At 40.5% G+C, this 25,259-nt stretch overlaps 10 protein-coding genes across 10 annotated transcripts; 4 read left to right on the top strand and 6 right to left on the bottom strand.

Annotated features, from left to right (window-relative positions):
* Window positions 1-965: 965 nt before the first annotated feature.
* On the bottom strand, window positions 966-1,984 carry LOC139300208 (hemoglobin subunit alpha-1). The gene is made up of 3 exons (XM_070923224.1): window positions 1,890-1,984; window positions 1,587-1,794; window positions 966-1,168 (listed from the first exon to the last, which is right to left on the bottom strand). The coding sequence occupies exons 1-3, from the start codon at window positions 1,982-1,984 to the stop codon at window positions 1,040-1,042; spliced, it is 432 nt and encodes a 143-aa protein (XP_070779325.1). The 3' UTR covers window positions 966-1,039.
* A 3,254-nt stretch (window positions 1,985-5,238) lies between these two features.
* On the bottom strand, window positions 5,239-6,638 carry LOC139300209 (hemoglobin cathodic subunit beta-like). Its single transcript, XM_070923225.1, has 3 exons — window positions 6,497-6,638; window positions 5,964-6,186; window positions 5,239-5,857 (listed from the first exon to the last, which is right to left on the bottom strand). Exons 1-3 carry the CDS (start codon window positions 6,586-6,588, stop codon window positions 5,729-5,731), a joined length of 444 nt encoding a protein of 147 aa, XP_070779326.1. The 5' UTR covers window positions 6,589-6,638; the 3' UTR covers window positions 5,239-5,728.
* Window positions 6,639-8,232: 1,594 nt separating this feature from the next.
* Window positions 8,233-9,067, bottom strand: LOC139300205 (hemoglobin subunit beta-A-like). Its single transcript, XM_070923221.1, has 3 exons — window positions 8,904-9,067; window positions 8,581-8,809; window positions 8,233-8,483 (listed from the first exon to the last, which is right to left on the bottom strand). The coding sequence occupies exons 1-3, from the start codon at window positions 8,993-8,995 to the stop codon at window positions 8,352-8,354; spliced, it is 453 nt and encodes a 150-aa protein (XP_070779322.1). The 5' UTR covers window positions 8,996-9,067; the 3' UTR covers window positions 8,233-8,351.
* Window positions 9,068-9,780: 713 nt separating this feature from the next.
* Window positions 9,781-10,767, top strand: LOC139300207 (hemoglobin subunit alpha-B-like). Its single transcript, XM_070923223.1, has 3 exons — window positions 9,781-9,939; window positions 10,094-10,304; window positions 10,546-10,767. The coding sequence occupies exons 1-3, from the start codon at window positions 9,845-9,847 to the stop codon at window positions 10,672-10,674; spliced, it is 435 nt and encodes a 144-aa protein (XP_070779324.1). The 5' UTR covers window positions 9,781-9,844; the 3' UTR covers window positions 10,675-10,767.
* Window positions 10,768-11,411: 644 nt separating this feature from the next.
* Window positions 11,412-13,018, top strand: LOC139300810 (hemoglobin subunit beta-2). The gene is made up of 4 exons (XM_070924001.1): window positions 11,412-11,652; window positions 12,105-12,339; window positions 12,489-12,711; window positions 12,827-13,018. Exons 2-4 carry the CDS (start codon window positions 12,248-12,250, stop codon window positions 12,953-12,955), a joined length of 444 nt encoding a protein of 147 aa, XP_070780102.1. The 5' UTR covers window positions 11,412-11,652; window positions 12,105-12,247; the 3' UTR covers window positions 12,956-13,018.
* An 800-nt stretch (window positions 13,019-13,818) lies between these two features.
* LOC139300444 (hemoglobin subunit alpha-1-like) lies at window positions 13,819-14,711 on the bottom strand. The gene is made up of 3 exons (XM_070923554.1): window positions 14,597-14,711; window positions 14,296-14,503; window positions 13,819-13,979 (listed from the first exon to the last, which is right to left on the bottom strand). The coding sequence occupies exons 1-3, from the start codon at window positions 14,692-14,694 to the stop codon at window positions 13,851-13,853; spliced, it is 435 nt and encodes a 144-aa protein (XP_070779655.1). The 5' UTR covers window positions 14,695-14,711; the 3' UTR covers window positions 13,819-13,850.
* A 1,472-nt stretch (window positions 14,712-16,183) lies between these two features.
* LOC139300823 (hemoglobin subunit beta-2) lies at window positions 16,184-16,959 on the top strand. Its single transcript, XM_070924020.1, has 3 exons — window positions 16,184-16,324; window positions 16,474-16,696; window positions 16,813-16,959. Exons 1-3 carry the CDS (start codon window positions 16,233-16,235, stop codon window positions 16,939-16,941), a joined length of 444 nt encoding a protein of 147 aa, XP_070780121.1. The 5' UTR covers window positions 16,184-16,232; the 3' UTR covers window positions 16,942-16,959.
* Window positions 16,960-18,470: 1,511 nt separating this feature from the next.
* On the bottom strand, window positions 18,471-19,361 carry LOC139300453 (hemoglobin subunit alpha-1-like). Its single transcript, XM_070923565.1, has 3 exons — window positions 19,248-19,361; window positions 18,947-19,154; window positions 18,471-18,630 (listed from the first exon to the last, which is right to left on the bottom strand). Exons 1-3 carry the CDS (start codon window positions 19,343-19,345, stop codon window positions 18,502-18,504), a joined length of 435 nt encoding a protein of 144 aa, XP_070779666.1. The 5' UTR covers window positions 19,346-19,361; the 3' UTR covers window positions 18,471-18,501.
* Window positions 19,362-20,863: 1,502 nt separating this feature from the next.
* Window positions 20,864-21,610, top strand: LOC139300812 (hemoglobin subunit beta-2). Its single transcript, XM_070924003.1, has 3 exons — window positions 20,864-20,975; window positions 21,125-21,347; window positions 21,464-21,610. The coding sequence occupies exons 1-3, from the start codon at window positions 20,884-20,886 to the stop codon at window positions 21,590-21,592; spliced, it is 444 nt and encodes a 147-aa protein (XP_070780104.1). The 5' UTR covers window positions 20,864-20,883; the 3' UTR covers window positions 21,593-21,610.
* A 1,502-nt stretch (window positions 21,611-23,112) lies between these two features.
* LOC139300417 (hemoglobin subunit alpha-1-like) lies at window positions 23,113-24,008 on the bottom strand. Its single transcript, XM_070923519.1, has 3 exons — window positions 23,894-24,008; window positions 23,593-23,800; window positions 23,113-23,276 (listed from the first exon to the last, which is right to left on the bottom strand). Exons 1-3 carry the CDS (start codon window positions 23,989-23,991, stop codon window positions 23,148-23,150), a joined length of 435 nt encoding a protein of 144 aa, XP_070779620.1. The 5' UTR covers window positions 23,992-24,008; the 3' UTR covers window positions 23,113-23,147.
* Between the last annotated feature and the right edge of the window lie 1,251 nt (window positions 24,009-25,259).

Here is a 25,259-nt window from a genome sequence, read left to right as displayed (position 1 = left end):
ATCGAAGTTTCAATGCCACAACGTAAAAATAAGATTCAAGTAAAAGTCCTGCATTAAAAGTTGTACTTAAGTAAAAATACATTGGTATCATCAACATAATGCACTTACGTATCAATAGTACTATAAGTACTCATTATGCAGAATGACCAATTAAAAAATGTTATATTATCATGTATCACTACGTATTATTATTACATTACAGTATTATAACATTTTCCCCTGAAACGCAGTGGAATAGAAGAGAAGCCAAAATGAAAATACTCAGTGAAGTAAAGCACAAAAACACAGCAGGACCTACTTGTAACTATATATGTATACAAATATATATTTATATGTATATATAAAAAGCAAGAGGTTTCCATCTGAAGAAAGAAACATATATATATATATTTGTTTTTTTTTCTTCAGATGGAAACCTCTTGCTTTTTATATAAATGTGTGTATATATATATACAACATATATATTATTTTATTTAACACATACATGATTTAAGTATTGACATGAAAAATAACAATGATAATGATAAGACATCATAATATAGCATTAAGTGGCCATTGCCGCAGTGGTCTTTCTGTATAATGACTAACTGGAATATTATTTTCACATTGTGATATTATTTGTAACTTTGACCTAAGGATCTAAATACCACTGAGCAGTACATAGAACTTATCTAATAAATATGTTCTATATAGAGAGAGAATATTTGTTGATGTAATTATCGTAGTATTAATGGATATTATTTACATTTCTTCTGTATTGACTCAAATTCAAATTCAAATAGGTTTTTAACCTTTTTCATAAACAACTATAACGCTTCTTTCGGTATTGTACGAATATTGTTCTTTGAATTTTTCCTCCGCATGTATGAGAATCAGCATTGACCTGACTTGAACCCCGTTTAATCTACCTGCACCATAGAAATTCACTCCAGCACACAAACAGTTTCATTGTATTTGATCTTTTATTCATATTCAGACTGACAGAGAGTTTCCAAGCCCATGCTGCTGTCCGTCATCTGCTCCTGCTCCTGTTTGCAGTTTATCGGTATTTCTCTGCCAGGGCACGAGCCAGGGCAGCCAGGAACTTGTCCATAGACACATGGACCTCAGGGGTGAAGTCGTTGGGGAACATGATGGCCAGGACCACAAGGATGTTGTGGGAGAGAATCTGCCAAAAGAGGATAATGACACTTAATCCAATCGCCAGTCCTAAAAGAATCGATGTTCATAATAATCGTACATTAGGCATACTGAGTGTAAAAGACCCAAATATTTCAAATGACCTTCTTTTCAAGATCTTGAAGAGACGGCCAAAGAACAGCAAACCAACCTCCCCTGTGCATCACTGATTTTCATCTTCCCCCTTTCTCTTCTTTCTCCTCTCACAGCGATGACTGCACAGCACTTCGATGGAGATTAATGCAGTCCACTGAATCTCAATTCAACCATATGTTGGCGCGAGCTTTAACTCTAAATGTAAACCCTTAAATGAAAGCTGAGTCTCACACAGTGTTTTATTTCAAACGTGCAGGAGTAGCAGTGCTACACAGACCACCCTAAAAACGACCACAGTGTTAATCATCTACCTTGAAGTTAGCAGGGTCCACACGCAGAGTGAAGGCGTGCAGCTCGCTGAGGTTCAGAAGACCCGCAGTCAGGTCGTCGATCTTCTTCACAGCATCAGCAACTCCAGACATCACAGTAATTCCGTGCTTCTTCACAGGGGCAGAGCCGGCGCTCAAGTCCTTCCAGTGGGAGAAGTAAGTCTTGGTCTGCGGGTACACCACCAGCATCCTGGGTAATACATGTGAGTAAGTGAATAAGTCATAAATGGATCAAAAAAAATCAAAGGGAATTTTAGAATCAGGTCAGTTTGGGGTCATGTTTACCTGGAAAGAGCATCAGTGCCGATGTCCTCCGCCTTGCCGGACACTTTAGACCAGAAGGCCTTGACTGCGTCCTTGTCCTTAGCAGTGAGACTCATCTTTCCTGTTGATTATTTGGTTGAAGTTGAATGCCGCGATCAGCCCGCACAGTGCGGGGTTTTTATGCATAAACCAGGGTATGGGCACACCCGGACCACCTCCAAGATAGGCTGCGTGGCATTTGGACGGGTTCCAAATGATATGTTGCAGCTTGATAAACACAAAAAACACAGCATGATGGCTCTGAAGACTAGTTCGAAATACACGAGGAAACAACAAGTTAATCATAAGTAGTTTTCAAGTTCTCTTCACTTAAGAAACTCAAGAAGTTAATGGAATTCAGTGTCCGTACTTTATGAAATCCAAAACACATATGTCCAGTGACAGCAGGAATATATGGCAGGAAGACGAGTTAGAAATTCAAACTTTTAAATCAATTGGCCATGAGCAATATGGGCTCTTGTGTGCGAGCTTGTTTCAGATTTGTGCCAAACTGGAAATAAGCTTTGTGAGAATTTTTACATAATCTTGAGATTTGATTCACGACCCTGAAGTAGCATACTTCTGTAAATATATACTTCTTACACTTAGATTAAATAAGTCGAAAACTTGACTTGACTTTGACTCTGATGTTATATTATTCATCCTCTGACGTTTTTACATGATTTACGGAAATCAATGCTTTTAGTAGTTTCATTGTTTACAGAACATCCCCAACATATGCTATGACACATTAAAAGTAAAATAACTTGTATGATGTATGAAAAGTTAAACCTATACGGTGTCAACATCTTTGACAGTCCAGGCGAACTGATTTGAAATCTAGGCTCTGCAATTAATTAATATTGAAGGATTTAGTTATCAGTTGATACCAACGTGAAGACCGGGGTCATGTGCGGTGAAGCTTATCTGAGGACAACTGGAGTCTTCACAGGGTGGATCCGCCCAGAGGGGAACGAGATAGTTTGCAGTAGCTTCTGATATAGACTGCAGCACGACTAACATTTCTCATTTCATTTGTGGTTGAAGTTGAAGTTTCTTCACTATCTATTTCACTTAATCGCATTATACGGTTTTATAGATTACCTGGCTGCCTAATATTCGTTCAAATGAGTCATTTTTTAAGGCTAAAACTTTATTGAACCACTGGGATGTGATGACTGTTCCACAAATCCAAAAGGCTCCAATTTTAGGCCTTGTTTGTGGCTACTCATAAAAAGTTTGTTAGTAGTTTCACGTGAAACAATAGGCTGTAACCGTTCACATCTGGAGACACACCGTCAGAAAACACCAATGGACAGATGGTGAGCGTCACTGCAGAGGTCTCATGGAAAAATACAAAATCTATTCAACCGTAACACTTTACTGATCATTTTCAAGTGATATCTGCTCAGTGTTCTCGGTGTTTTTGTACATTTGTAACCCAGAAAATCTCTCATGACAGGCCAACATTTCTTCTTTCTTCCAAGTGGCTCGTTACTATCAAGGCTTATTTCAACCTGCACTTAAGACAGATAAGACAGAACAAAATGTTTTAATTAAGCGATAATTAAAAGATTTTTTTTTCTCTCAGACACAGTAATCAAACTGTTTCGTCTGTTGCCTTTTGATTGTAATTCGATTTCCTCACTGTTCACACTCCTTGGCATGAATCCCACTCGCTTGGAAACCCTCTGAAACCCTCTTTTTCATTGTAATCGACCTAAGCAGTGATACTTTCTCTACACATGCAAAAACCCTTTAAGCATATTGCAAAAAAAATCAAGTTTATCTAACATAAATCCATCTGTGTTTACTGAGGTTTCCTCAATGCATGTGCTTTGATAATAATAATGTGAGTTCTCTATATATCTCATATATGACGTTAATAGTCCTGGCAGTAACCCAGCCAACCCCAATGCAGTGATTTGGCTATTGGTCTGAAAATTCAAGATTCAGGTGGCTAACACTACATGTTACGTGCTGTTAAATGTTCACATATGTAATACGTAATGTCGATGAGTTCAGACACAAAATCATCTTTACATTTTAAGTGGGCGTATACCCTGTAAATTGAATAGGACTATACTTGTAATTCCTATGAGAAAAATGTATCTGGCCATCAACAGAGTACACATTGAGCCCCTTAAAACAAAACTGAGAGTAGAACTTGGTCGTACATAATTGAGCTGGAGCCCCCCAGTGGACTTGCAATCGTCCCTCTCCTCTCCACCATCATTGTATTCGTACATGCTCCATCTTTAAATATTGTAGCGACATGGACCTCCATTATGTGAGTATAAGGATTCAGATATACAAAAAACTATGAACGTGAGGCACAACATTGTTGGAAAAAACTATCAAAGTAGGACTAGTTTGGGTCCTGATCCTGCTGTCCGGCTGTCAGCGGCCACGGGAGCTGTCCGAGGTCCTCGCCTCTGTCAGAGCCTGCGCTTATAGTAACCACTAGGGGGCAGCGCCAGCCCGTGACTGCTCTTATTCCAGCTGTTTCCCTTGGACTTTTACAAACTATTAATTATCCATGTATTATTTATACACGACAATAAAACTCTATTTTTAAGCATCTTTAGTCTCCAGGCTTTTACTGCATCTGCACTTAAAGTATGTCCACATACTTGACACTGTTTATGACGACTCAACTTCCCCTGAAAAAACCTTTGTCACCTCAGGATGCCTTGGTTAGAGAAATCACAGTATTGCTGTACCATCACCACTCAGTGATTTATCAACAGTGGACACACTGGAGTGTCACCAGGTCACTAACTCTATGGTGGTAAGAGCAATTCTGTATTTTGGACCTTTGGTTGAGTAAAGCATAAATCCGATCATAAGATAAGATAAGATAAGATAAGATAAGATAATCCTTTATTCATTCCTCAGCTGGGAAATGTGTATTTCTTTCTTTCTTTCTTTCTTTCTTTTTTTTTTCTCAGAACAGCAATCTGGAGTTTTGGGATGTACTTGATGACACAGCAGCTCCACACCCAAGTCTTATTTCATTGATTTACTTCCAACACCTGATGTGAAATAAAAAGTGTAACTGACTATTGATGAAGTTGTCTAAAATAGCTTCATACTTATTTGTAAACAGTGTAAATCTCCTACTACATAGAGAACCACTTGAGTATCTAGAGTTTCTAATTGGTCTGTGATGGTTACATGGTGGTTATGTGATTAAGGCTCATTGACTGATCATTACAATGTGTTGAAAAACAGACTTGAGGATTAAGAAATTAATTAATTAATTAGCCATCTCTATTGTGGTATTACAAAACATGAATGTACTGTTGTGAAATGACCCACCAGAAGAGAGGAGCTCATAACATCCATCATCTTTTCAGCACTATAGTGGTAAGGACCTGATGTGCCAGACTAATCACTCCGTTGATATACAAAACACAACATTGGATCCCCACTGAGATGCTATTTATTGTAACATATTCTATAATTCAGGTCAGAAATTCCATATGTGGAGGGATAACAAAAAAGACTGAAGATCTTTATTCATTCTATATACACGTTTTATTACCGACAATATAGTGAATTAAAATGTATAGTAGTGACATCAAATGGTTTCCCACACAGGTAAAAACTTGTAGTTCCACTAAGAACCTCAGGAGGTCTCTAAACCCCATAAGAACCACTAAAAGTATTTGTACCATATATTGACGTTGTTACCACATACGCAAACTGGATTACTCAGTTAGCATATTGAATAAATATTATATACCTTGCATGATTAGGCTACATACAGGGTTTAAAGATGAGTTTTATTTTTTCTCCAGCTGGGTTTGTGGAGCTCTTCAGAAGTACTGACTGCTCATAGCCTCGACCACAGCAGACAGAAACTTCTGCCAGGTAGCTTGGGCCTGAGGGTTCAGGTCGCTCCTGAGTTTGCAGGCGATGGCGATTGTGATGCAATCGGCCAACAGCTGTGGACAAAACAAAAAGACACCACGACTCCAGGCTGTGTAGGAATATGGACGTTGTTTAACATTAACGTATACAGTATTGCTGTAAACTACTTGGATTGCTTACTTTGAAGTTATCGGGATCCACTTTGAGTTTTTCGCAGTGCATCCGGCTCAGAGCAGCATATGTGCCCTGGATGTTGTCCATGTTCTTCACTGCTTTATCCAGCGCCTTCAACACCACCTTACCGTGGGCTGCCACTTTGGCGTTATTCAAAACTGCAGTCACAGTGAAGATATCTCCAAAAGTACCGAAGTACCGCTCGGTCCAAGGGTAGACGATCAAAACCCTGTCAATGTGAGGGATGCAGTTATTTTGCATGCAGGGGTTTTGTATGGTTTATTCAAGCATTACTCTACACTTAATTCTTCAGTAGACTATTATTTAACCAAAACAGTTATGTTGCAAACTAGACAACCTGCCGACTACAAATAAGGGGTTTCTTTTGAATTTAAACATAAACCGAACAGCATTAATCCTGCAATTTGTTTTTTAAGAAACATTTAAAATAACATTAAAACAAGCCTCTTCCTACATATCACTGGCAATAAAAGAAGCCCCACAATTATACTTCATATCCTCGGTTTCACATCCTCTACCTTGCCAAAGCTTGTGGTCCAATCTCATCGATATTAACTTTTTCCCAAACAGCACTGACCGTGCTGCGCTCCTTGTCTGTCCACTCAACCATGACGTCAGTGTAATCAATACACAGCCGGTTTGTATTGATCACCGTTTGCCTCTACACATTAAACTGAGGAGTGATCAGCTCTTCTGTTCAGTTACAACACTAAAGGATGATGGTGATGAGCTATCAGTACTGCCACTGCTAACATCTACACCTGTCATGGAATAAAAACTGCCCAGAGATTGCGGACATTTTTAAATGTTTTTCTCGAGAGCACTTTAAATTTACCATTCGCCCTGGTTCCAAAGTTACTTGCCAGGGGGCTGTTAAACTGAGATTATGCAAAACTTTCATTATCTGAACATTCAGGCGTCCTCCGCCCAAATAAATTATCTATAGGTCCACTTAATATCGAAAGTTTCCTTACTGCAGCACTTTCGGGCCATGATAAACGGCCATTTCTTGTCCTCAAATGACCTGATGTTTTTAAAGCAGAGAAATAAACCGAGGACAGTTGTTGCTTTGTTGAGTGGCAGCACAACTCCAGCGTCTTTAATCGACCTGGAGAGGACACTATTCCTCATGTGTTGATGAGAAGAATAAACGTATAAGAAGCGTATGGTAATATATGCAGTATAGCCACTTCGTTTTAATGGGCTCAGATGAAAGGTCATTTTGATATCAATTTCTTGACGTCATCAAATGTGTTTATCCGTTGCGCACATATTTCACACCGTTATCACCAAATTAAGATCATGGCCGCGCACATTTTGACCAACATGACATTGCCCGATGTGCTTTCAGAAAAGCCAGACAAAGGTTTTGTTAGTATAAAGTCATTACATTACGGAAACCAGTTGATTTTACTATGGGGTAGCCCATCACCACAACAGACTGGGAAACACCTGCTGTTCCTAACAGCCTTTAGATCCGGGGACCTTGAAGTCGTATCATTTGTTAGCCGAGGACGTATTTGCATTACGTTTTGAGTATTTTGTTTTACGCAATAATGTGTAAGAATTGATGCACACTCTGACGAAGTCTTTTAACAGTATAACTTTACACCAGACAACACCAACTTCTCACACAAAGAGAGTTTTCATTGATGGGATTTAACGTTGGCGAGATTAGAAGCCGCATGTTTTCCTCCTGTAAAAGTGATCGATCAGTAAACAAAATCAACTCTTAAATCGACAGTGAAGGCGTAGCGCATTTAGCGTATAATAAAATACATTTTTGATAAAAAAGTCAATGTTTTACAAATGTTCAGTTCACACACACGTGTATTTTATTGAGTTTTCACTGATGGATTTGGCAACAGTTTCAAGCAGTTCATGAGATGTAAGACCACAACCTGACAAAATGGCCATAGGTTTACATCAAATATTAGCTTAATGTTGGAACTATAATGGGCTCTTATGATGCAAATTTTTACACTTTTCATGCCGAGGACTAAAATGACTGGACACTCCAATATTACAGGAAGAGACGGTGAGTAATAGTGATTGGCATTAAACACACATTTGATTGACTCTGTCTTACCTTGGGATTATATACTTGTTTAGTCGTAGGGTGTTTTTATTTTGCAGTACCCCTTTCATGTAAATGTAAATTATTATAAAATAAATCTGCAACGAGTGCCATTAAGGATGAGAAAAACTGAACAGGTTTTCTTTTCCAAATGATCGCACAAACAGATGTGAAAGCTGCATTTCATGTGAGCTTTATTTGGTGGATTTGGCAACAGCTACAAGGCAGAAAATGAGACAATTCAGAAGCACGCGTATGACTGCTGCACGTCCGTGTGGAGCTGCGTCTCCAGACCCTCAGTGGTACTGTCTGCCCAGGGCAGCGACGACCACAGCCAGGAACTTCTGCCAGGCCTCCTGGACATCAGCGGTGAAGACAGAGGGACCAAACTTGGCGCCCACACACACACTGATGCATTCAGCCAGAAGCTAAAATGAGAGGAAAGTGACAGGGTTGCGTTAAGGGAGAAACTCACTTAGATCCCTTCATGAATTTGGGTGTAGGGAGCATGAGGAGGTAACATACCCTGAAGTTATCAGGATCCACATGGAGCTTCTCAGAGTGCATCACGCTCAGCTTGGCGTAAGCATTCTTGATGTCGTCCAAGTTCTTCACAGCTCTTTCCAGACCTCCCATCACTGTCCTGCCGTGTTCGGCCACCCTAGGGTTTCCGAGGATGGCGGCGTTGGTGGAAAGGTTGCCAAATGTTGCCTTGTCAAAGTGTCTCTGAGTCCACGGATACACAATCAGAAGCCTGGAGTAATATGAATCACAAGGACGGGTAAGTAAAAGTCCCCAAAGGAGCAACACAGCAAGGATCCGTGACCCACTAATAAAACAAGGTTTACCTGGTCAGAGCCTGGGGTCCAGTTTCATTCACATCGATCTTTCCCCACAGGGAAATGATGGCACTGCGCTCTGCATCTGTCCACTGCACCATGTTGACGGTATGAAAGTCTCCTGAGACTTTTGTCAAGCAAGTTCTTTGATCTCAAGCCCTTTTCTAAAAATGTATATTGGAGATTCCAATTTTTATTCATAACGGAATGCTCCGCCTCTCAGCCGAGGAAGCATCTGATTGGACAAGTTGCATCCTCCGATTAATGACGTCCATATTATGCCACTCATTTACCTCAGTAATTTGGCAACTATCAGTGCCCATCAGGTAGTGTGACGTTATTTGAAATAAATGTGTTTTTTTAGATGGTACCATGGTAAAATTGGTAAAAAAAATAAATAAATAAAGCCCGTTTAGAAAACTTTTATTTTAACAACAGCACGAATTACATCCTTACGATACAGCTGGATCAACACCTCTCTAAAACTGTTTCAACAAAAACTAAACATCATAACCATCATAAACATGAAGATTTAGTGCAGGGCTGTTCTATTAGTCTATTAAAAGAAAGTTAGATTTTTCTGGAGACCTTATGACTTTATTCTCTGTTATCAATCTAATTTTTCTTCCACAGTGGCCCAACACTTTATGTTTTTAAGTCTGAAAAACTTACCAAACATTAACCATTTTGCAGGCATATCCACAAAACAAGACAACATTTCATCTAAATGACCATCAGTCACGTGGCAATTACGGGATAATGGGGAGTGGTAACTTTTATCAAAACTGGCAATGAAAACTTCGAGCAGTTTCTTTATCGGAGGTGTGGTTTGGATTTGATGCACGGGCGTGGTGCCGTTTGGTTTGATATAAAGACTCTATGGCAAATTCACTTCAACTGCATCTTCTGATCCATATTTTCTCTAACTTCCTGAAAACCCGAAGGCAGTCATGAGTCTCTCTGCGAACGACAAGGCCCAGGTCAAGAAGTTCTGGGCCAAAGCTGAGACGAAGGCCAGCGAGATTGGTGGTGAAGCTCTGGGCAGGTAGGCTCGATGTCATGCATATTAATTCAAAAGTGAAATGACATTCTCATTAAGGACAATGTATAGTGAAGTAGAACAAGCAGGGGCTTGAATCCTTTTCTTAATTGTCACGACTAATCATTTATCTATTTTTATTCCTGCCTATATTCTTTAGGATGTTGGTTGCCTACCCTCAGACCAAGACCTACTTTTCCCAATGGGGGACGGATCTGACTCCTGAAACCCCACAAGTGAAGAAACATGGCGCAGTCATCATGTCTGGCGTGGCGAAAGCCGTCAAATGCATTGATAATCTTTCCAGCGGTCTGAGCTCCCTCAGCGAGCTGCATGCCTTCAAGCTGCGGGTGGATCCCGCCAACTTTAAGGTAACAAAAAAATGTGAGGAGGTCGTTGAGGTTGTTGAGGTTAATAGCCATTTTTTACCTCTTTTAATCAAATGATTATGCAATATAAACCTCAAATACAAATGGCAAAAATACCATAGAACTACTGAATGAGATTTTCTGGTCTTCTTGATAAAAGAACACCTGTCCCATGAGGTCACTGTTAAAAAAGGTGCTTTCAATGGCTGACTTAAACTAATATATGTTTCTGGAACAACCGCAGATCCTGGCCCACAACATCATCTTGGTTATGGCCATGTACTTCCCCGCAGACTTCACTCCAGAGGTCCACGTCTCAGTTGACAAATTCCTGCAGAGCCTGGCCTGGGCTCTGTCTGAGAAATACCGCTAAACTCCAGCAACGCAGAAGCATCGAATGCCTACATGAGGCCAACAATGTCAGCAACCCTTCAGGGGCTTGTTCAATAAAAACACAAACATAAAATGCCTGGCTGTCATTTTTTTTTGTTGTCTTATCTGAAAGAAACATGTTTCCTTTTATTAAATTTTGTTAAATTGTAACCGCGATGCTTGGTTATGGCGAAACCCCAAATATAACAAATGCTACGAAGAGTTATCATACGTGTATGGAGGTAATTTAGTCCCTCCGAAGATCCTTGATGATTAAAATAAAAATAAACGCCATAGTTTGAATCTCTTACTGATTTCACACACACACACACACACACACACCAACATGACCAGATTAACCCGCTAGGGGGCCCCGTGGAAAAATACTGTATAACTGCGGGGCCCTATTGAGCCCCTGTTTGGGGTGATTTAGTCAAACAGAAATGTATTTAGGAACATATACATTTTGTTCCAAAAGACATGCAATGCATGACACACGTTAAAGCCCAACCTTGGTTTATATGTTGCTGCACGGGTGAATATTCCCAAACAACTCAAATGACCACAAACCAACTAACACAAAATAAATACTTCAGGGACTCTGGACGTGTTGTCGCTCAACCCAACTGCTAATCCAGCCTCGCACGAAAGAAAGGATTCGCTTGGGCTTTTAATGATGGTTTCACAGCAAATACAAGGCAGTTCATAAAAGGTGTCCGAGACACTTACTGTTGCATGTCCTTGAACTGTCATGCGTCTCTAGCAGCTCATGGTTTACCCAGTGCAGAGACAAAGACGGCCAGGAACTGCCAGGCCTCCTGGTCATCAGTGGTGAAAATGGAGCGGCGAAGACCTGGCGACCAAATACAAACTTATCAGTAATGAGCTAAAATGAGGGCGATTGATCCACGACAGAAGTATTGGACCTATATATCAATCGATCGAGGAAGGTGAAAGATGCGTCAGACTGACTGTTTCTGTGAGTGCAACACCCAGCTCTAAACATTCTTGATCCATGTTTCATACACCCAATATATAATAGTTTGTCGTCAATAAATGCTGTCTCAGAGCGCATACAGAGAAAATGGTGTGTTGTAAGTAAGAGATTATTGTAAAAATTGTTGTAATTATTGACTGAAGCGCCCTCTGCTGGTGATTTCACATGAAGTTGGGTTGGAGGTTTAGGGCTCTAGTAAACAAACTTGAGTCATATTGCTTGCTTCTGGGGCACTTAAATTGTCTGATAGTGAAACACAGCTTATAACATGTCTCAAATCCATGTCCGTATAATTTCAAACTGCACAATTTACAACATGTATGTTGCCACAGGACAAATAGAGATATCTGTGCGGAACCACCACCACTAAAGCCATTTGTGTTTCTGTCTCAGAAGCAATCTAAGCGGAGCAGATACTCTTATCATTGTTGCAGATCCATAACACAACACTTGTCAGGCCCACAGCCCATCTAATCGCATGCTCCTGGGAGGGTAGCAGGGTTACTTTAAAAGCTGCATCTGGTGCCAGTGAGCACAGGATCTACAGACCCGAACAGGAAAAACCAGAGCCGGCAAAATGGTTGAATGGACAGACTTCGAGCGCGCCACCATCCAGGACATCTTCTCCAAGATGGACTATGAGGTCGTGGGCCCTGCAGCTCTTTCCAGGTGAGACATCCTTGTTCTTTTGCATTAATAATATTTAAGATTATTATTCACGTAGGCCTACTGTGATCACAGATGTCCATTAACTTGGCACACAGATTTCATGTCTCAGTGTAACTCTGTAACATTTATGTTTTTACGTGTTTCCTCAGGTGTCTGGTCGTCTACCCCTGGACTCAGAGGTATTTCGGAAACTTTGGAAACCTCTACAACGCCGTTGCCATCAAAGCAAATCCGATGGTTGCAAATCACGGAAAAACTATCCTCCACGGTCTGGACCGGGCTGTGAAGAACATGGACAACATCAAGGAAACCTATGCCGAGCTGAGTGTGCTGCACTCCGAGAAACTGCACGTGGACCCCGACAATTTCAGAGTAATGTTATATGGAATAAATAAGACTGGAATTGTTTATTCATATTCAAAGATTATTCCAAAAATCGCCCCACCTTTCATGTTGTTGATGTTTTCTGATGCTTGTTGTGTTGCAGCTGCTGTCTGACTGCCTCACCGTTGTGGTTGCTGCTCAGCTGGGTAAACAGTTCACTGGAGAAGTCCAGGCAGCTTTTCAGAAGTTCCTGGCCGTGGTGGTGTCCTCCCTGGGAAGGCAGTACCACTAGAGAGCTGCAACAGAAGACCGTCACATGTTGATCATTTGTTTAAAAGCTCTTTGGTTTTGTCTCAAAAGCAAATAAAACAATTAACAAATTCAACAAGATGTTTGTCTATGATGATGTCCAAAATGAATCATATTATGACAATACACAAAGAAAAAAAAATGATAGGCTGCCACATGTGCATGACGTGAAAGCAACATATGTTTAATTCTGCATAGTCTATTCTGTTAGAGTTTATTGCGTCGCTGAATATCCAATTTATTATTTAAAAAATAGTAATTAATTAAAGTGTAATTTCCATGACATTAATCACAAAAACAAAGCAACAACTACTAAAATATTAGCTTATTTCAGGTAATATGTAAAAACACATTACTATAAGTTATATTTTTGGAATATAATAATAATAACAACAACTAGTATTTATTTTATACTCTTACTTAGCGTGTTTACTCATGCAGGCTGCACATCAACTCTTCTTTATAGCTGGGCTAACACGTTATTGCTGAAGATTTTCTTCTTTGCAACTGTTAGTGTGTCACTAGTGACCACGTGGGTGTAAAAACACTGCATTATCCGCAATGCATAGCCTATTACATATAAATATTGTCACATAAAGAAGACATTTGTAGCACAATTACTTAAAACTAATGGGTTTCTACCATATTTTGTTTGCGACCATACGTTTGAAATTCTTCTAATTTAATACCATGTGTTGTTGAACTTAAACAACAGCGGAATTCTGATGCACACCAACATATAACAAAGACAAACAAAACAAACAAGACGAAACATGCAGCAAAAAAAGCCCCAAAACGAAAGTTTTTTGTATTTATGTATTAATTTATTATATGCGGAGTAGGCTCATGCTGCAGTCTCCGTCATCTTCTCCTGCTGTTTATCGGTATTTCTCAGCCAGGGCCAGAGTTAGGGCAGCCAGGAACTTGTCCATAGACACATGGACCTCAGGGGTGAAGTCGTTGGGGAACATGATGGCCATGACCACAAGGATGTTGTGGGAGAGAATCTGTGAAAACAAGACAATCACACAGATGTTACTTATATGGAGTTTTCGCACCTAACAAATATCTGTCACTGATATTTGCTGCAACATTGAATGCTCAGTCCATACTCCAATCTTCATCTAGCCTACTGGCCCATTTGAACAACGACAGGTTTATCTGAATGGAGCAGCATTATCTACACTGTACATAGGGACATTATGTGCATGGTAATGACAGATGGACTTGTTGCAAGTTTGGAAACTCCTCAAGGTCGTAAGTTTGAGGATTGCTTCATACAAATGACAGGCTACCATCTTGTATTAGAGGCTATCTCTGCACCTTGAAGTTGACAGGGTCCACACGCAGAGTGAAGGCGTGCAGCTCACTGAGGTTCAGAAGACCTCCTTTCAGGTCGTCGATTTTTTTCACAGCATCTGCAAATCCAGTCATCACAGTTATTCCGTGCTTCCTCGCCGAGGCAGAGGTGGGGCTCTGGTCCTTCCAGTGGGAGAAGTAAGTCTTGGTCTGCGGGTACACCACCAGCATCCTGGGTGAAAAGAAATACATGAGTGAGTGCGTATGTAAATGAATCAACCAGTGTTGGAGCAGATTACATCAGTCAGTGTTGGGTCATATTTACCTGGCCACAGCATCGGAGCCGATGTCCTCCGCCTTTCCGGACACTTTGTCCCAAAAGGTCCTGACTGTGTCCTTGTCCTTAGCAGTGAGACTGGTCATCTTGACTGTTGATTGAGAGTTGCTGAAAGCTGTGCTGAGCCCAAACCGTGAGGGGTTTTATGCTTGAGACAGACCATGGACACACCCCGGGACCTCCTCCAAGATAGGCGACTCAAGGCGTTCCACATGAGGTTGCAGCCTCCATGAGATAATAAACTAAAATATTTTCATGTTGGCTCTGGATTTTCTGTGAATTTCACCGTACAACGTCAAAGTGGCAAAATCTGTTCAAATCGTCTGCATTCATGTGTGTAGACTTTAGAAAATCCAATCTAAAAGTCCCAGTGAAAACAGCCAACAGCTGAAATGTGCAGCATAATCTGAAAGTTTCGGGCCACTAAAATTAGGCAGGAGAGCTGCACCAAAAAATGGAGTCCGTTTTATATGGAGTCCGAGTAAACATAACCTTTGTTGCTATGCTTATGTTGCTAGGGATGATCCAGCCACTTTTATCTTAAGTGATTCATGCCTCTCTACTTGTTCTCGTGTATGAAACTGAAATGTCATTAAAAAAGTTGAAAACATCAGTCAAAGAGTAGCATTACTCAGTCTAGAAGACAGGCTACATTTTTTAAATCAGACTGCTATATATTTCTTATTTTACTGTCACACAGCTTTCCATTTATAGCCATGACATAAAATGTGTTTAATATGCACACCGCTATCGTTTCTAAAACACGACTAAAGACGTTTTAAGCGTCTGAAACGACGATTTTAAGCTGTTAGAAAGCTGTGTACATATTTTAATGTGACATGGGGGCATTTCCTCCCCTTGTAATCTTATTTTCCAGCAGGATCAGGTAAATGTGACTTTATCTGTATGTATCACAGCCACTTGTCGGTGTACTGAAAACTAAGCTGAGCTAAAATGACATGTTCAGATGAGATAACATTTAAAGGCTATCAATAGAACAGCCTGCAGTTCGCATCGTCCTGCCTGTCTGTTCAGCCCAGGTGGTGATTCAACATGTTTCATGCATTCATTTTTTAAACATGTGACCATTCAGCATTCAGGGTGAAGTTGTGGAACTAGTGAAAATTACAGGTCTCTGTCCAAGGTGCTGATCCCGGGACCTCCGGAGATGTGGGAGCTGTCCGAGTTACCAGCTGGTTTTCACACTGATGAGATTCAGGTTCACGGCTGACTTTGGCCGCGTGGGTAACTCAGCTATTGAGACAAAGTATGCTTCAGTAAAGATGAACAGTTTTTACATCCTTGCCTCTTAAAACACACTTGGTGTTTGTACCCTATCGTTTTTTAATTCAAATGATTGTGTGTCTGAGGTCCTTCTTTGCATTGTTGAATGGGCTCTGCGGGGCTGCGAGGGGTTATACTTTACAGCCAGACTGGAACTATTTCCTCTGTCTCAGAAACAATCTAAGAGGTGCAGACACGCCCTTATCTTATCAGTGTTGTGGCCCACCGCCCATCCACTCGCATGCTCCTGGGAGGGTAGCAGGGTTGCTTTAAAAGCTGCATCTGGTGCCAGTGAGCACAGGATCTACAGACCCGAACAGGAAAAACCAGAGCCGGCAAAATGGTTGAATGGACAGACTTCGAGCGCGCCACCATCCAGGACATCTTCTCCAAGATGGACTATGAGGTCGTGGGCCCTGCAGCTCTTTCCAGGTGAGACATCCTTGTTCTTTTGCATTAATAATATTTAAGATTATTATTCACGTAGGCCTACTGTGATCACAGATGTCCATTAACTTGGCACACAGATTTCATGTCTCAGTGTAACTCTGTAACATTTATGTTTTTACGTGTTTCCTCAGGTGTCTGGTCGTCTACCCCTGGACTCAGAGGTATTTCGGAAACTTTGGAAACCTCTACAACGCCGTTGCCATCAAAGCAAATCCGATGGTTGCAAATCACGGAAAAACTATCCTCCACGGTCTGGACCGGGCTGTGAAGAACATGGACAACATCAAGGAAACCTATGCCGAGCTGAGTGTGCTGCACTCCGAGAAACTGCACGTGGACCCCGACAATTTCAGAGTAATGTTATATGGAATAAATAAGACTGGAATTGTTTATTCATATTCAAAGATTATTCCAAAAAATCGCCCCACCTTTCATGTTGTTGATGTTTTCTGATGCTTGTTGTGTTGCAGCTGCTGTCTGACTGCCTCACCGTTGTGGTTGCTGCTCAGTTGGGTAAACAGTTCACTGGAGAAGTCCAGGCAGCTTTTCAGAAGTTCCTGGCCGTGGTGGTGTCCTCCCTGGGAAGGCAGTACCACTAGAGAGCTGCAACAGAAGACCGTCGCATGTTGATCATTTGTTTAAAAGCTCTTTGGTTTTGTTTCAAAAGCAAATAAAACAATTAGCAAATTCAAAAGGATGTTTGTCTATAATTATAACCAAAATTGATGTAAACATGAACAATAATGTATTTGAGATGAAAAGAATATTGAAGACTGACCTTTAGACACGTGAAGTTTATAAAGAGAAACAATAGCGACGGTGAAATGTGGTAACAGTGGATAAACTGTCCTAAAAAACATACTCCGGGTGAAAAACAGGAGGTATGAAGATGAACCACAGTTTCCTAAACTATGATTGAAATAGATGAAGAAAATAAACAATATTTTGATCATTTTAGTGTTGACGTTGTTATCGTTACAGAGGAAACAGAGGGCAGGCTGCCTATCTATAGATGAAGAGGAAACAGAAATATTGTTATTTAAATGCTCGTGATGTTTTGGTTCATCACTTACTAGGCTGTATCTATGATTTATTTTATTATTATTATTATTATTATTATCAGTAGTAGTAGTATCGTTATAAACAATAATAATAATAACAATGAACATGAACTCTTTTTTATGGCAGACAGTTGTCACATGATTTTAACTAACGCCACATAAGGTGTTAATTTATTCCAATATTCTGGGAAAAACGTTGTTTTCACCAAATAAATGTTTAGAAAATTGTAAGATTTGTACAAAGAGACGACATATGTAGCCTCCAATGTGTTTTCTGTTCTCTTTTGTTTTATAAAACAATGGGAAAAATGAAAATGTTACAATTAATCTGTCCCTCTAAGTTTGATATTAGGCTATGCTAAGTAGGGCTGTAATTAATGATTCTTTTCATTATTGATTACTCTGCCGATTGTGTAATTTAAATGAATCAATTAATCGACCAGTCCAGTGATTCCCAACCAGGGGCCTACTTGTACCACAGGGGGTACTTCTGCAGTTGTCAGGGGGTAGACCTGGAAAGATTGCAAAGTAGGCTAGCTCAACTAATTAAAAAGATTAACTCATTAAAAGAATATAACCACATATTAAGTAATGGACAAATGGTTGAAATAGTTAGCTAAAAGTAATGGATAAAAGGTCGGCGCATTTAGCTTCACCTGATTGGTAGGCTAGTCGGGCGAATGCAAACTTGACCAAAGCAATCTTATTATTGAAAACCACTGGTTTAGTTTATACAAAAGTCTATCTATTAAAAAAAAGAGTCAGAGGTTAAGTCTTCAAATGTTTGGAGTTTTTACCCAAAATATTACAATAACAATCGATGGCCAAAATATTACCGATTCACTTTCTATCGATGGACTAATCAATTCATCGACTAATAGTTGCAGCTCTAATGTTAAGTGTAAAATTTGACTTGCTTATTTTCAAGTGAGCTTTGTGCTGGAGCCTAGTTGTGATATTTAACAAAGCCTACTCTCATATAGGACACAAATCATCATAAACGAAACAGAAAAACAATTGCTTTGCTTTTTGCATTCATTTATTAATCATTATGCAATGGAAGCTCATGCTGCAGTCTCCGTCATCTTCTCCTGCTGTTTATCGGTATTTCTCAGCCAGGGCCAGAGTTAGGGCAGCCAGGAACTTGTCCATAGACACATGGACCTCAGGGGTGAAGTCGTTGGGGAACATGATGGCCATGACCACAAGGATGTTGTGGGAGAGAATCTGTGAAAACAAGACAATCACACAAATGTTACTTATATGGAGTTTTCGCACCTAACAAATACTTGTCACTGATATTTGCTGCAACATTGAATGCTCAGTCCATACTCCAATCTTCATCTAGCCTACTGGCCCATTTGAACAACGACAGGTTTATCTGAATGGAGCAGCATTATCTACACTGTACATAGGGACATTATGTGCATGGTAATGACAGATGGACTTTTTGCAAGTTTGGAAACTCCTCAAGGTCGTAAGTTTGAGGATTGCTTCATACAAATGACAGGCTACCATCTTGTATTAGAGGCTATCTCTGCACCTTGAAGTTGACAGGGTCCACACGCAGAGTGAAGGCGTGCAGCTCACTGAGGTTCAGAAGACCTCCTTTCAGGTCGTCGATTTTTTTCACAGCATCTGCAAATCCAGTCATCACAGTTATTCCGTGCTTCCTCGCTGAGGCAGAGGTGGGGCTCTGGTCCTTCCAGTGGGAGAAGTAAGTCTTGGTCTGCGGGTACACCACCAGCATCCTGGGTGAAAAGAAATACATGAGTGAGTGCGTATGTAAATGAATCAACCAATGTTGGAGCAGATTACATCAGTCAGTGTTGGGTCATATTTACCTGGCCACAGCATCGGAGCCGATGTCCTCCGCCTTTCCGGACACTTTGTCCCAAAAGGTCCTGACTGTGTCCTTGTCCTTAGCAGTGAGACTGGTCATCTTGACTGTTGATTGAGAGTTGCTGAAAGCTGTGATGAGCCCAAACCGTGAGGGGTTTTATGCTTGAGACAGACCATGGACACACCCCGGGACCTCCTCCAAGATAGGCGACTCAAGGCGTTCCACATGAGGTTGCAGCCTCCATGAGATAATAAACTAAAATATTTTCATGTTGGCTCTGGATTTTTTGTGAATTTCACCATACAACGTCAAAGTGGCAAAATCTGTTCAAATCGTCTGCATTCATGTGTGTAGACTTTAGAAAATCCAATCTAAAAGTCCCAGTGAAAACAGCCAACAGCTGAAATGTGCAGCATAATCTGAAAGTTTTGGGCCACTAAAATTAGGCAGGAGGGCAGCACCAAAAAATGCCTACGATTTATATGGAGTCCGAGTAAACATAACCTTTGTTGCTATGCTTATGTTGCTAGGGATGATCCAGCCACTTTTATCTTAAGTGATTCATGCCTCTCTACTTGTTCTCGTGTATGAAACTGAAATGTCATTAAAAAAGTTGAAAACATCAGTCAAAGAGTAGCATTACTCAGTCTAGAAGACAGGCTACATTTTTAAAATCAGACTGCTATATATTTCTTATTTTACTGTCACACAGCTTTCCATTTATAGCCATGACATAAAATGTGTTTAATATGCACGCCGCTATCGTTTCTAAAACACGACGAAAGACGTTTTAAGCGTCTGAAACGACGATTTTAAGCTGTTAGAAAGCTGTGTACATATTTTAATGTGACATGGGGGCATTTCCTCCCCTTGTAATCTTATTTTCCAGCAGGATCAGGTAAATGTGACTTTATCTGTATGTATCACAGCCACTTGTCGGTGTACTGAAAACTAAGCTGAGCTAAAATGACATGTTCAGATGAGATAACATTTAAAGGCTATCAATAGAACAGCCTGCAGTTCGCATCGTCCTGCCTGTCTGTTCAGCCCAGGTGGTGATTCAACATGTTTCATGCATTCATTTTTTAAACATGTGACCATTCAGCATTCAGGGTGAAGTTGTGGAACTAGTGAAAATTACAGGTCTCTGTCCAAGGTGCTGATCCCGGGACCTCCGGAGATGTGGGAGCTGTCCGAGTTACCAGCTGGTTTTCACACTGATGAGATTCAGGTTCACGGCTGACTTTGGCCGCGTGGGTAACTCAGCTATTGAGACAAAGTATGCTTCAGTAAAGATGAACAGTTTTTACATCCTTGCCTCTTAAAACACACTTGGTGTTTGTACCCTATCGTTTTTTTAATTCAAATGATTGTGTGTCTGAGGTCCTTCTTTGCATTGTTGAATGGGCTCTGCGGGGCTGCGAGGGGTTATACTTTACAGCCAGACTGGAACTATTTCCTCTGTCTCAGAAACAATCTAAGAGGTGCAGACACGCCCTTATCTTATCAGTGTTGTGGCCCACCGCCCATCCACTCGCATGCTCCTGGGAGGGTAGCAGGGTTGCTTTAAAAGCTGCATCTGGTGCCAGTGAGCACAGGATCTACAGACCCGAACAGGAAAAACCAGAGCCGGCAAAATGGTTGAATGGACAGACTTCGAGCGCGCCACCATCCAGGACATCTTCTCCAAGATGGACTATGAGGTCGTGGGCCCTGCAGCTCTTTCCAGGTGAAACATCCTTGTTCTTTTGCATTAATAATATTTAAGATTATTATTCACGTAGGCCTACTGTGATCACAGATGTCCATTAACTTGGCACACAGATTTCATGTCTCAGTGTAACTCTGTAACATTTATGTTTTTACGTGTTTCCTCAGGTGTCTGGTCGTCTACCCCTGGACTCAGAGGTATTTCGGAAACTTTGGAAACCTCTACAACGCCGTTGCCATCAAAGCAAATCCGATGGTTGCAAATCACGGAAAAACTATCCTCCACGGTCTGGACCGGGCTGTGAAGAACATGGACAACATCAAGGAAACCTATGCCGAGCTGAGTGTGCTGCACTCCGAGAAACTGCACGTGGACCCCGACAATTTCAGAGTAATGTTATATGGAATAAATAAGACTGGAATTGTTTATTCATATTCAAAGATTATTCCAAAAAATCGCCCCACCTTTCATGTTGTTGATGTTTTCTGATGCTTGTTGTGTTGCAGCTGCTGTCTGACTGCCTCACCGTTGTGGTTGCTGCTCAGCTGGGTAAACAGTTCACTGGAGAAGTCCAGGCAGCTTTTCAGAAGTTCCTGGCCGTGGTGGTGTCCTCCCTGGGAAGGCAGTACCACTAGAGAGCTGCAACAGAAGACCGTCGCATGTTGATCATTTGTTTAAAAGCTCTTTGGTTTTGTTTCAAAAGCAAATAAAACAATTAGCAAATTCAAAAGGATGTTTGTCTATAATTACAACCAAAATTGATGTAAACATGAACAATAATGTATTTGAGATGAAAAGAATATTGAAGACTGACCTTTAGACACGTGAAGTTTATAAAGAGAAACAATAGCGACGGTGAAATGTGGTAACAGTGGATAAACTGTCCTAAAAAACATACTCCGGGTGAAAAACAGGAGGTATGAAGATGAACCACAGTTTCCTAAACTATGATTGAAATAAATGAAGAAAATAAACAATATTTTGATCATTTTAGTGTTGACGTTGTTATCGTTACAGAGGAAACAGAGGGCAGGCTGCCTATCTATAGATGAAGAGGAAACAGAAATATTGTTATTTAAATGCTCGTGATGTTTTGGTTCATCACTTACTAGGCTGTATCTATGATTTATTTTATTATTATTATTATTATCAGTAGTAGTAGTATCGTTATAAACAATAGTAACAATAACAATGAACATGAACTCTTTTTTTATGGCAGACAGTTGTCACATGATTTTAACTAACGCCACATAAGGTGTTAATTTATTCCAATATTCTGGGAAAAACGTTGTTTTCACCAAATAAATGTTTAGAAAATTGTAAGATTTGTACAAAGAGACGACATATGTAGCCTCCAATGTGTTTTCTGTTCTCTTTTGTTTTATAAAACAATGGGAAAAATGAAAATGTTACAATTAATCTGTCCCTCTAAGTTTAATATTAGGCTATGTTAAGTAGGGCTGTAATTAATGATTCTTTTCATTATTGATTACTCTGCCGATTGTGTAATTTAAATGAATCAATTAATCGACCAGTCCAGTGATTCCCAACCAGGGGCCTACTTGTACCACAGGGGGTACTTCTGCAGTTGTCAGGGGGTAGACCTGGAAAGATTGCAAAGTAGGCTAGCTCAACTAATTAAAAAGATTAACTCATTAAAAGAATATAACCACATATTAAGTAATGGACAAATGGTTGAAATAGTTAGCTAAAAGTAATGGATAAAAGGTCGGCGCATTTAGCTTCACCTGATTGGTAGGCTAGTCGGGCGAATGCAAACTTGACCAAAGCAATCTCATTATTGAAAACCACTGGTTTAGTTTATACAAAAGTCTATCTATTAAAAAAAAGAGTCCGAGGTTAAGTCTTCAAATGTTTGGAGTTTTTAGCCAAAATATTACAATAACAATCGATGGCCAAAATATTACCGATTCACTTTCTATCGATGGACTAATCAATTCATCGACTAATAGTTGCAGCTCTAATGTTAAGTGTAAAATTTGACTTGCTTAATTTTAAGTGAGCTTTGTGCTGGAGCCTAGTTGTGATATTTAACAAAGCCTACTCTCATATAGGACACAAATCATCATAAACGAAACAGAAAAACAATTGCTTTGCTTTTTGCATTCATTTATTAATCATTATGCAATGTAAGCTCATGCTGCAGTCTCCGTCATCTTCTCCTGCTGTTTATCGGTATTTCTCAGCCAGGGCCAGAGTTAGGGCAGCCAGGAACTTGTCCATAGACACATGGACCTCAGGGGTGAAGTCGTTGGGGAACATGATGGCCATGACCACAAGGATGTTGTGGGAGAGAATCTGTGAAAACAAGACAATCACACAGATGTTACTTATATGGAGTTTTCGCACCTAACAAATATCTGTCACTGATATTTGCTGCAACATTGAATGCTCAGTCCATACTCCAATCTTCATCTAGCCTACTGGCCCATTTGAACAACGACAGGTTTATCTGAATGGAGCAGCATTATCTACACTGTACATAGGGACATTATGTGCATGGTAATGACAGATGGACTTGTTGCAAGTTTGGAAACTCCTCAAGGTCGTAAGTTTGAGGATTGCTTCATACAAATGACAGGCTACCATCTTGTATTAGAGGCTATCTCTGCACCTTGAAGTTGACAGGGTCCACACGCAGAGTGAAGGCGTGCAGCTCACTGAGGTTCAGAAGACCTCCTTTCAGGTCGTCGATTTTTTTCACAGCATCTGCAAATCCAGTCATCACAGTTATTCCGTGCTTCCTCGCCGAGGCAGAGGTGGGGCTCTGGTCCTTCCAGTGGGAGAAGTAAGTCTTGGTCTGCGGGTACACCACCAGCATCCTGGGTGAAAAGAAATACATGAGTGAGTGCGTATGTAAATGAATCAACCAATGTTGGAGCAGATTACATCAGTCAGTGTTGGGTCATATTTACCTGGCCACAGCATCGGAGCCGATGTCCTCCGCCTTTCCGGACACTTTGTCCCAAAAGGTCCTGACTGTGTCCTTGTCCTTAGCAGTGAGACTGGTCATCTTGACTGTTGATTGAGAGTTGCTGAAAGCTGTGATGAGCCCAAACCGTGGGGGGTTTTATGCTTGAAACAGAGTATGCACACTGGACCTCCTCCAAGTGCGGAGGGCGGTCCAAGTGACTGGTCGCAGTTTGTATAAGATAAAAAAAAAATCTTCTCACCGTGACTCCAAAGCAAACCTCAAATTATCATTGTAATGAAGATTGAAATATGCAATTACAAGCGTTAATAAAATGCATTTCTGATTTTTAGAATGTTTTATTGTTGTCTGGTACATCACCTTCCTCTGTTAAAAATGTTGAAACATACAGAGACCAAGCTGGCCTAATTCGAACAGGTTTCAAATCTAGCCTCTGCAAACAAAACAACAATGTTAATAGGTTTGTTTATCAGTTGGAAATCTTCCAACATGATGACTAAAGACATTTTCTGTGTTTCCTGCCATAACATGGTGTGTGGCTTATCTAAGCCACTACACTGCAGCTGTGAGGGTGGATCCACTCAAAAGAACAAACAGATAAGCTTTTCCAGTGTGCAGTTCATCTGATATCTAGTGTAGTTATATGACGCTGCGTTACACAACTGGAAACTGGCAATTATAACCAAATGAGCAGAGTAATTGTTTTAGGGTAAAAGGCTTTTGGATGTAGACAACCTTTTTGCCTTAAAATAATCAAAAATAGCCAGCTCATTTCTGATTGTGTGTCCTCTGAAATGTTATATTGTCAGATATATTGTGCAGACTTTGCATACAGTAGCATGTTATCTTACGACTCCTCCCAAAGACAAGCAGCTGTCTGAGGAAACCAGCTGGTGTTATGACACACTCCTTGAGCTTGTCACCAGACCTTCAAAATGCTAATGGCATAAAATAGGTCACTTCACATAGTCTGTAAACACAAATGATTGTAGAGCACCAAACACCACACCACACATCTGACTACTCTGCTTCCTCCTCTCACCAGCCACAACACCATGTGGAAACCCAAACTCGTCTTGATTATAGTGATGGTTTCAGGTTGGTTTGAGATCTACCAACAGCCTTGATTCAGGTCAGGGGTCACAGTCTCCACATGCCCAGTCCTGGACTATCACCTAAAGAGCTAAGATGAAAAGGAATCCCATATCTTCTTCATTTTAACTAATAAATCAGTGGGATAGCCCCAACCCTCAATTTAGTTTTTGTTACGAGTCATCCACAACCAAGGTATTCGTGGCTCTTTTCGCTAACTGCTGTGAGGCTAAAGCCTCGAAACCAAGTTAACACCC

Source organism: Enoplosus armatus, chromosome 17 (genome assembly GCF_043641665.1).
Source record: "Enoplosus armatus isolate fEnoArm2 chromosome 17, fEnoArm2.hap1, whole genome shotgun sequence".
NCBI lineage: Eukaryota > Metazoa > Chordata > Actinopteri > Centrarchiformes > Enoplosidae > Enoplosus > Enoplosus armatus.
This window is presented reverse-complemented; position numbering and strand designations above follow the sequence as displayed.

Coding starts and splice junctions, on each gene's coding strand:
- LOC139300208 (XM_070923224.1), bottom strand. CDS start 1,984: ATGAGTCTCACTGCTAAGGACAAGGACGCAGTCAAGGCCTTCTGGTCT. Junction 1,795..1,889: donor GGCACTGATGCTCTTTCCAG/GTAAACATGACC, acceptor TGTATTACCCAG/GATGCTGGTGGTGTACCCGC. Junction 1,169..1,586: donor TGGACCCTGCTAACTTCAAG/GTAGATGATTAA, acceptor CTCTTTTGGCAG/ATTCTCTCCCACAACATCCT.
- LOC139300209 (XM_070923225.1), bottom strand. CDS start 6,588: ATGGTTGAGTGGACAGACAAGGAGCGCAGCACGGTCAGTGCTGTTTGG. Junction 6,187..6,496: donor GGACCACAAGCTTTGGCAAG/GTAGAGGATGTG, acceptor TCACATTGACAG/GGTTTTGATCGTCTACCCTT. Junction 5,858..5,963: donor TGGATCCCGATAACTTCAAA/GTAAGCAATCCA, acceptor TTTTGTCCACAG/CTGTTGGCCGATTGCATCAC.
- LOC139300205 (XM_070923221.1), bottom strand. CDS start 8,995: ATGGTGCAGTGGACAGATGCAGAGCGCAGTGCCATCATTTCCCTGTGG. Junction 8,810..8,903: donor GGACCCCAGGCTCTGACCAG/GTAAACCTTGTT, acceptor ATATTACTCCAG/GCTTCTGATTGTGTATCCGT. Junction 8,484..8,580: donor TGGATCCTGATAACTTCAGG/GTATGTTACCTC, acceptor CTCTCATTTTAG/CTTCTGGCTGAATGCATCAG.
- LOC139300207 (XM_070923223.1), top strand. CDS start 9,845: ATGAGTCTCTCTGCGAACGACAAGGCCCAGGTCAAGAAGTTCTGGGCC. Junction 9,940..10,093: donor GGTGGTGAAGCTCTGGGCAG/GTAGGCTCGATG, acceptor TATATTCTTTAG/GATGTTGGTTGCCTACCCTC. Junction 10,305..10,545: donor TGGATCCCGCCAACTTTAAG/GTAACAAAAAAA, acceptor GAACAACCGCAG/ATCCTGGCCCACAACATCAT.
- LOC139300810 (XM_070924001.1), top strand. CDS start 12,248: ATGGTTGAATGGACAGACTTCGAGCGCGCCACCATCCAGGACATCTTC. Junction 12,340..12,488: donor GGCCCTGCAGCTCTTTCCAG/GTGAGACATCCT, acceptor GTGTTTCCTCAG/GTGTCTGGTCGTCTACCCCT. Junction 12,712..12,826: donor TGGACCCCGACAATTTCAGA/GTAATGTTATAT, acceptor GTTGTGTTGCAG/CTGCTGTCTGACTGCCTCAC.
- LOC139300444 (XM_070923554.1), bottom strand. CDS start 14,694: ATGACCAGTCTCACTGCTAAGGACAAGGACACAGTCAGGACCTTTTGG. Junction 14,504..14,596: donor GGCTCCGATGCTGTGGCCAG/GTAAATATGACC, acceptor CTTTTCACCCAG/GATGCTGGTGGTGTACCCGC. Junction 13,980..14,295: donor TGGACCCTGTCAACTTCAAG/GTGCAGAGATAG, acceptor TTGTTTTCACAG/ATTCTCTCCCACAACATCCT.
- LOC139300823 (XM_070924020.1), top strand. CDS start 16,233: ATGGTTGAATGGACAGACTTCGAGCGCGCCACCATCCAGGACATCTTC. Junction 16,325..16,473: donor GGCCCTGCAGCTCTTTCCAG/GTGAGACATCCT, acceptor GTGTTTCCTCAG/GTGTCTGGTCGTCTACCCCT. Junction 16,697..16,812: donor TGGACCCCGACAATTTCAGA/GTAATGTTATAT, acceptor GTTGTGTTGCAG/CTGCTGTCTGACTGCCTCAC.
- LOC139300453 (XM_070923565.1), bottom strand. CDS start 19,345: ATGACCAGTCTCACTGCTAAGGACAAGGACACAGTCAGGACCTTTTGG. Junction 19,155..19,247: donor GGCTCCGATGCTGTGGCCAG/GTAAATATGACC, acceptor CTTTTCACCCAG/GATGCTGGTGGTGTACCCGC. Junction 18,631..18,946: donor TGGACCCTGTCAACTTCAAG/GTGCAGAGATAG, acceptor TTGTTTTCACAG/ATTCTCTCCCACAACATCCT.
- LOC139300812 (XM_070924003.1), top strand. CDS start 20,884: ATGGTTGAATGGACAGACTTCGAGCGCGCCACCATCCAGGACATCTTC. Junction 20,976..21,124: donor GGCCCTGCAGCTCTTTCCAG/GTGAAACATCCT, acceptor GTGTTTCCTCAG/GTGTCTGGTCGTCTACCCCT. Junction 21,348..21,463: donor TGGACCCCGACAATTTCAGA/GTAATGTTATAT, acceptor GTTGTGTTGCAG/CTGCTGTCTGACTGCCTCAC.
- LOC139300417 (XM_070923519.1), bottom strand. CDS start 23,991: ATGACCAGTCTCACTGCTAAGGACAAGGACACAGTCAGGACCTTTTGG. Junction 23,801..23,893: donor GGCTCCGATGCTGTGGCCAG/GTAAATATGACC, acceptor CTTTTCACCCAG/GATGCTGGTGGTGTACCCGC. Junction 23,277..23,592: donor TGGACCCTGTCAACTTCAAG/GTGCAGAGATAG, acceptor TTGTTTTCACAG/ATTCTCTCCCACAACATCCT.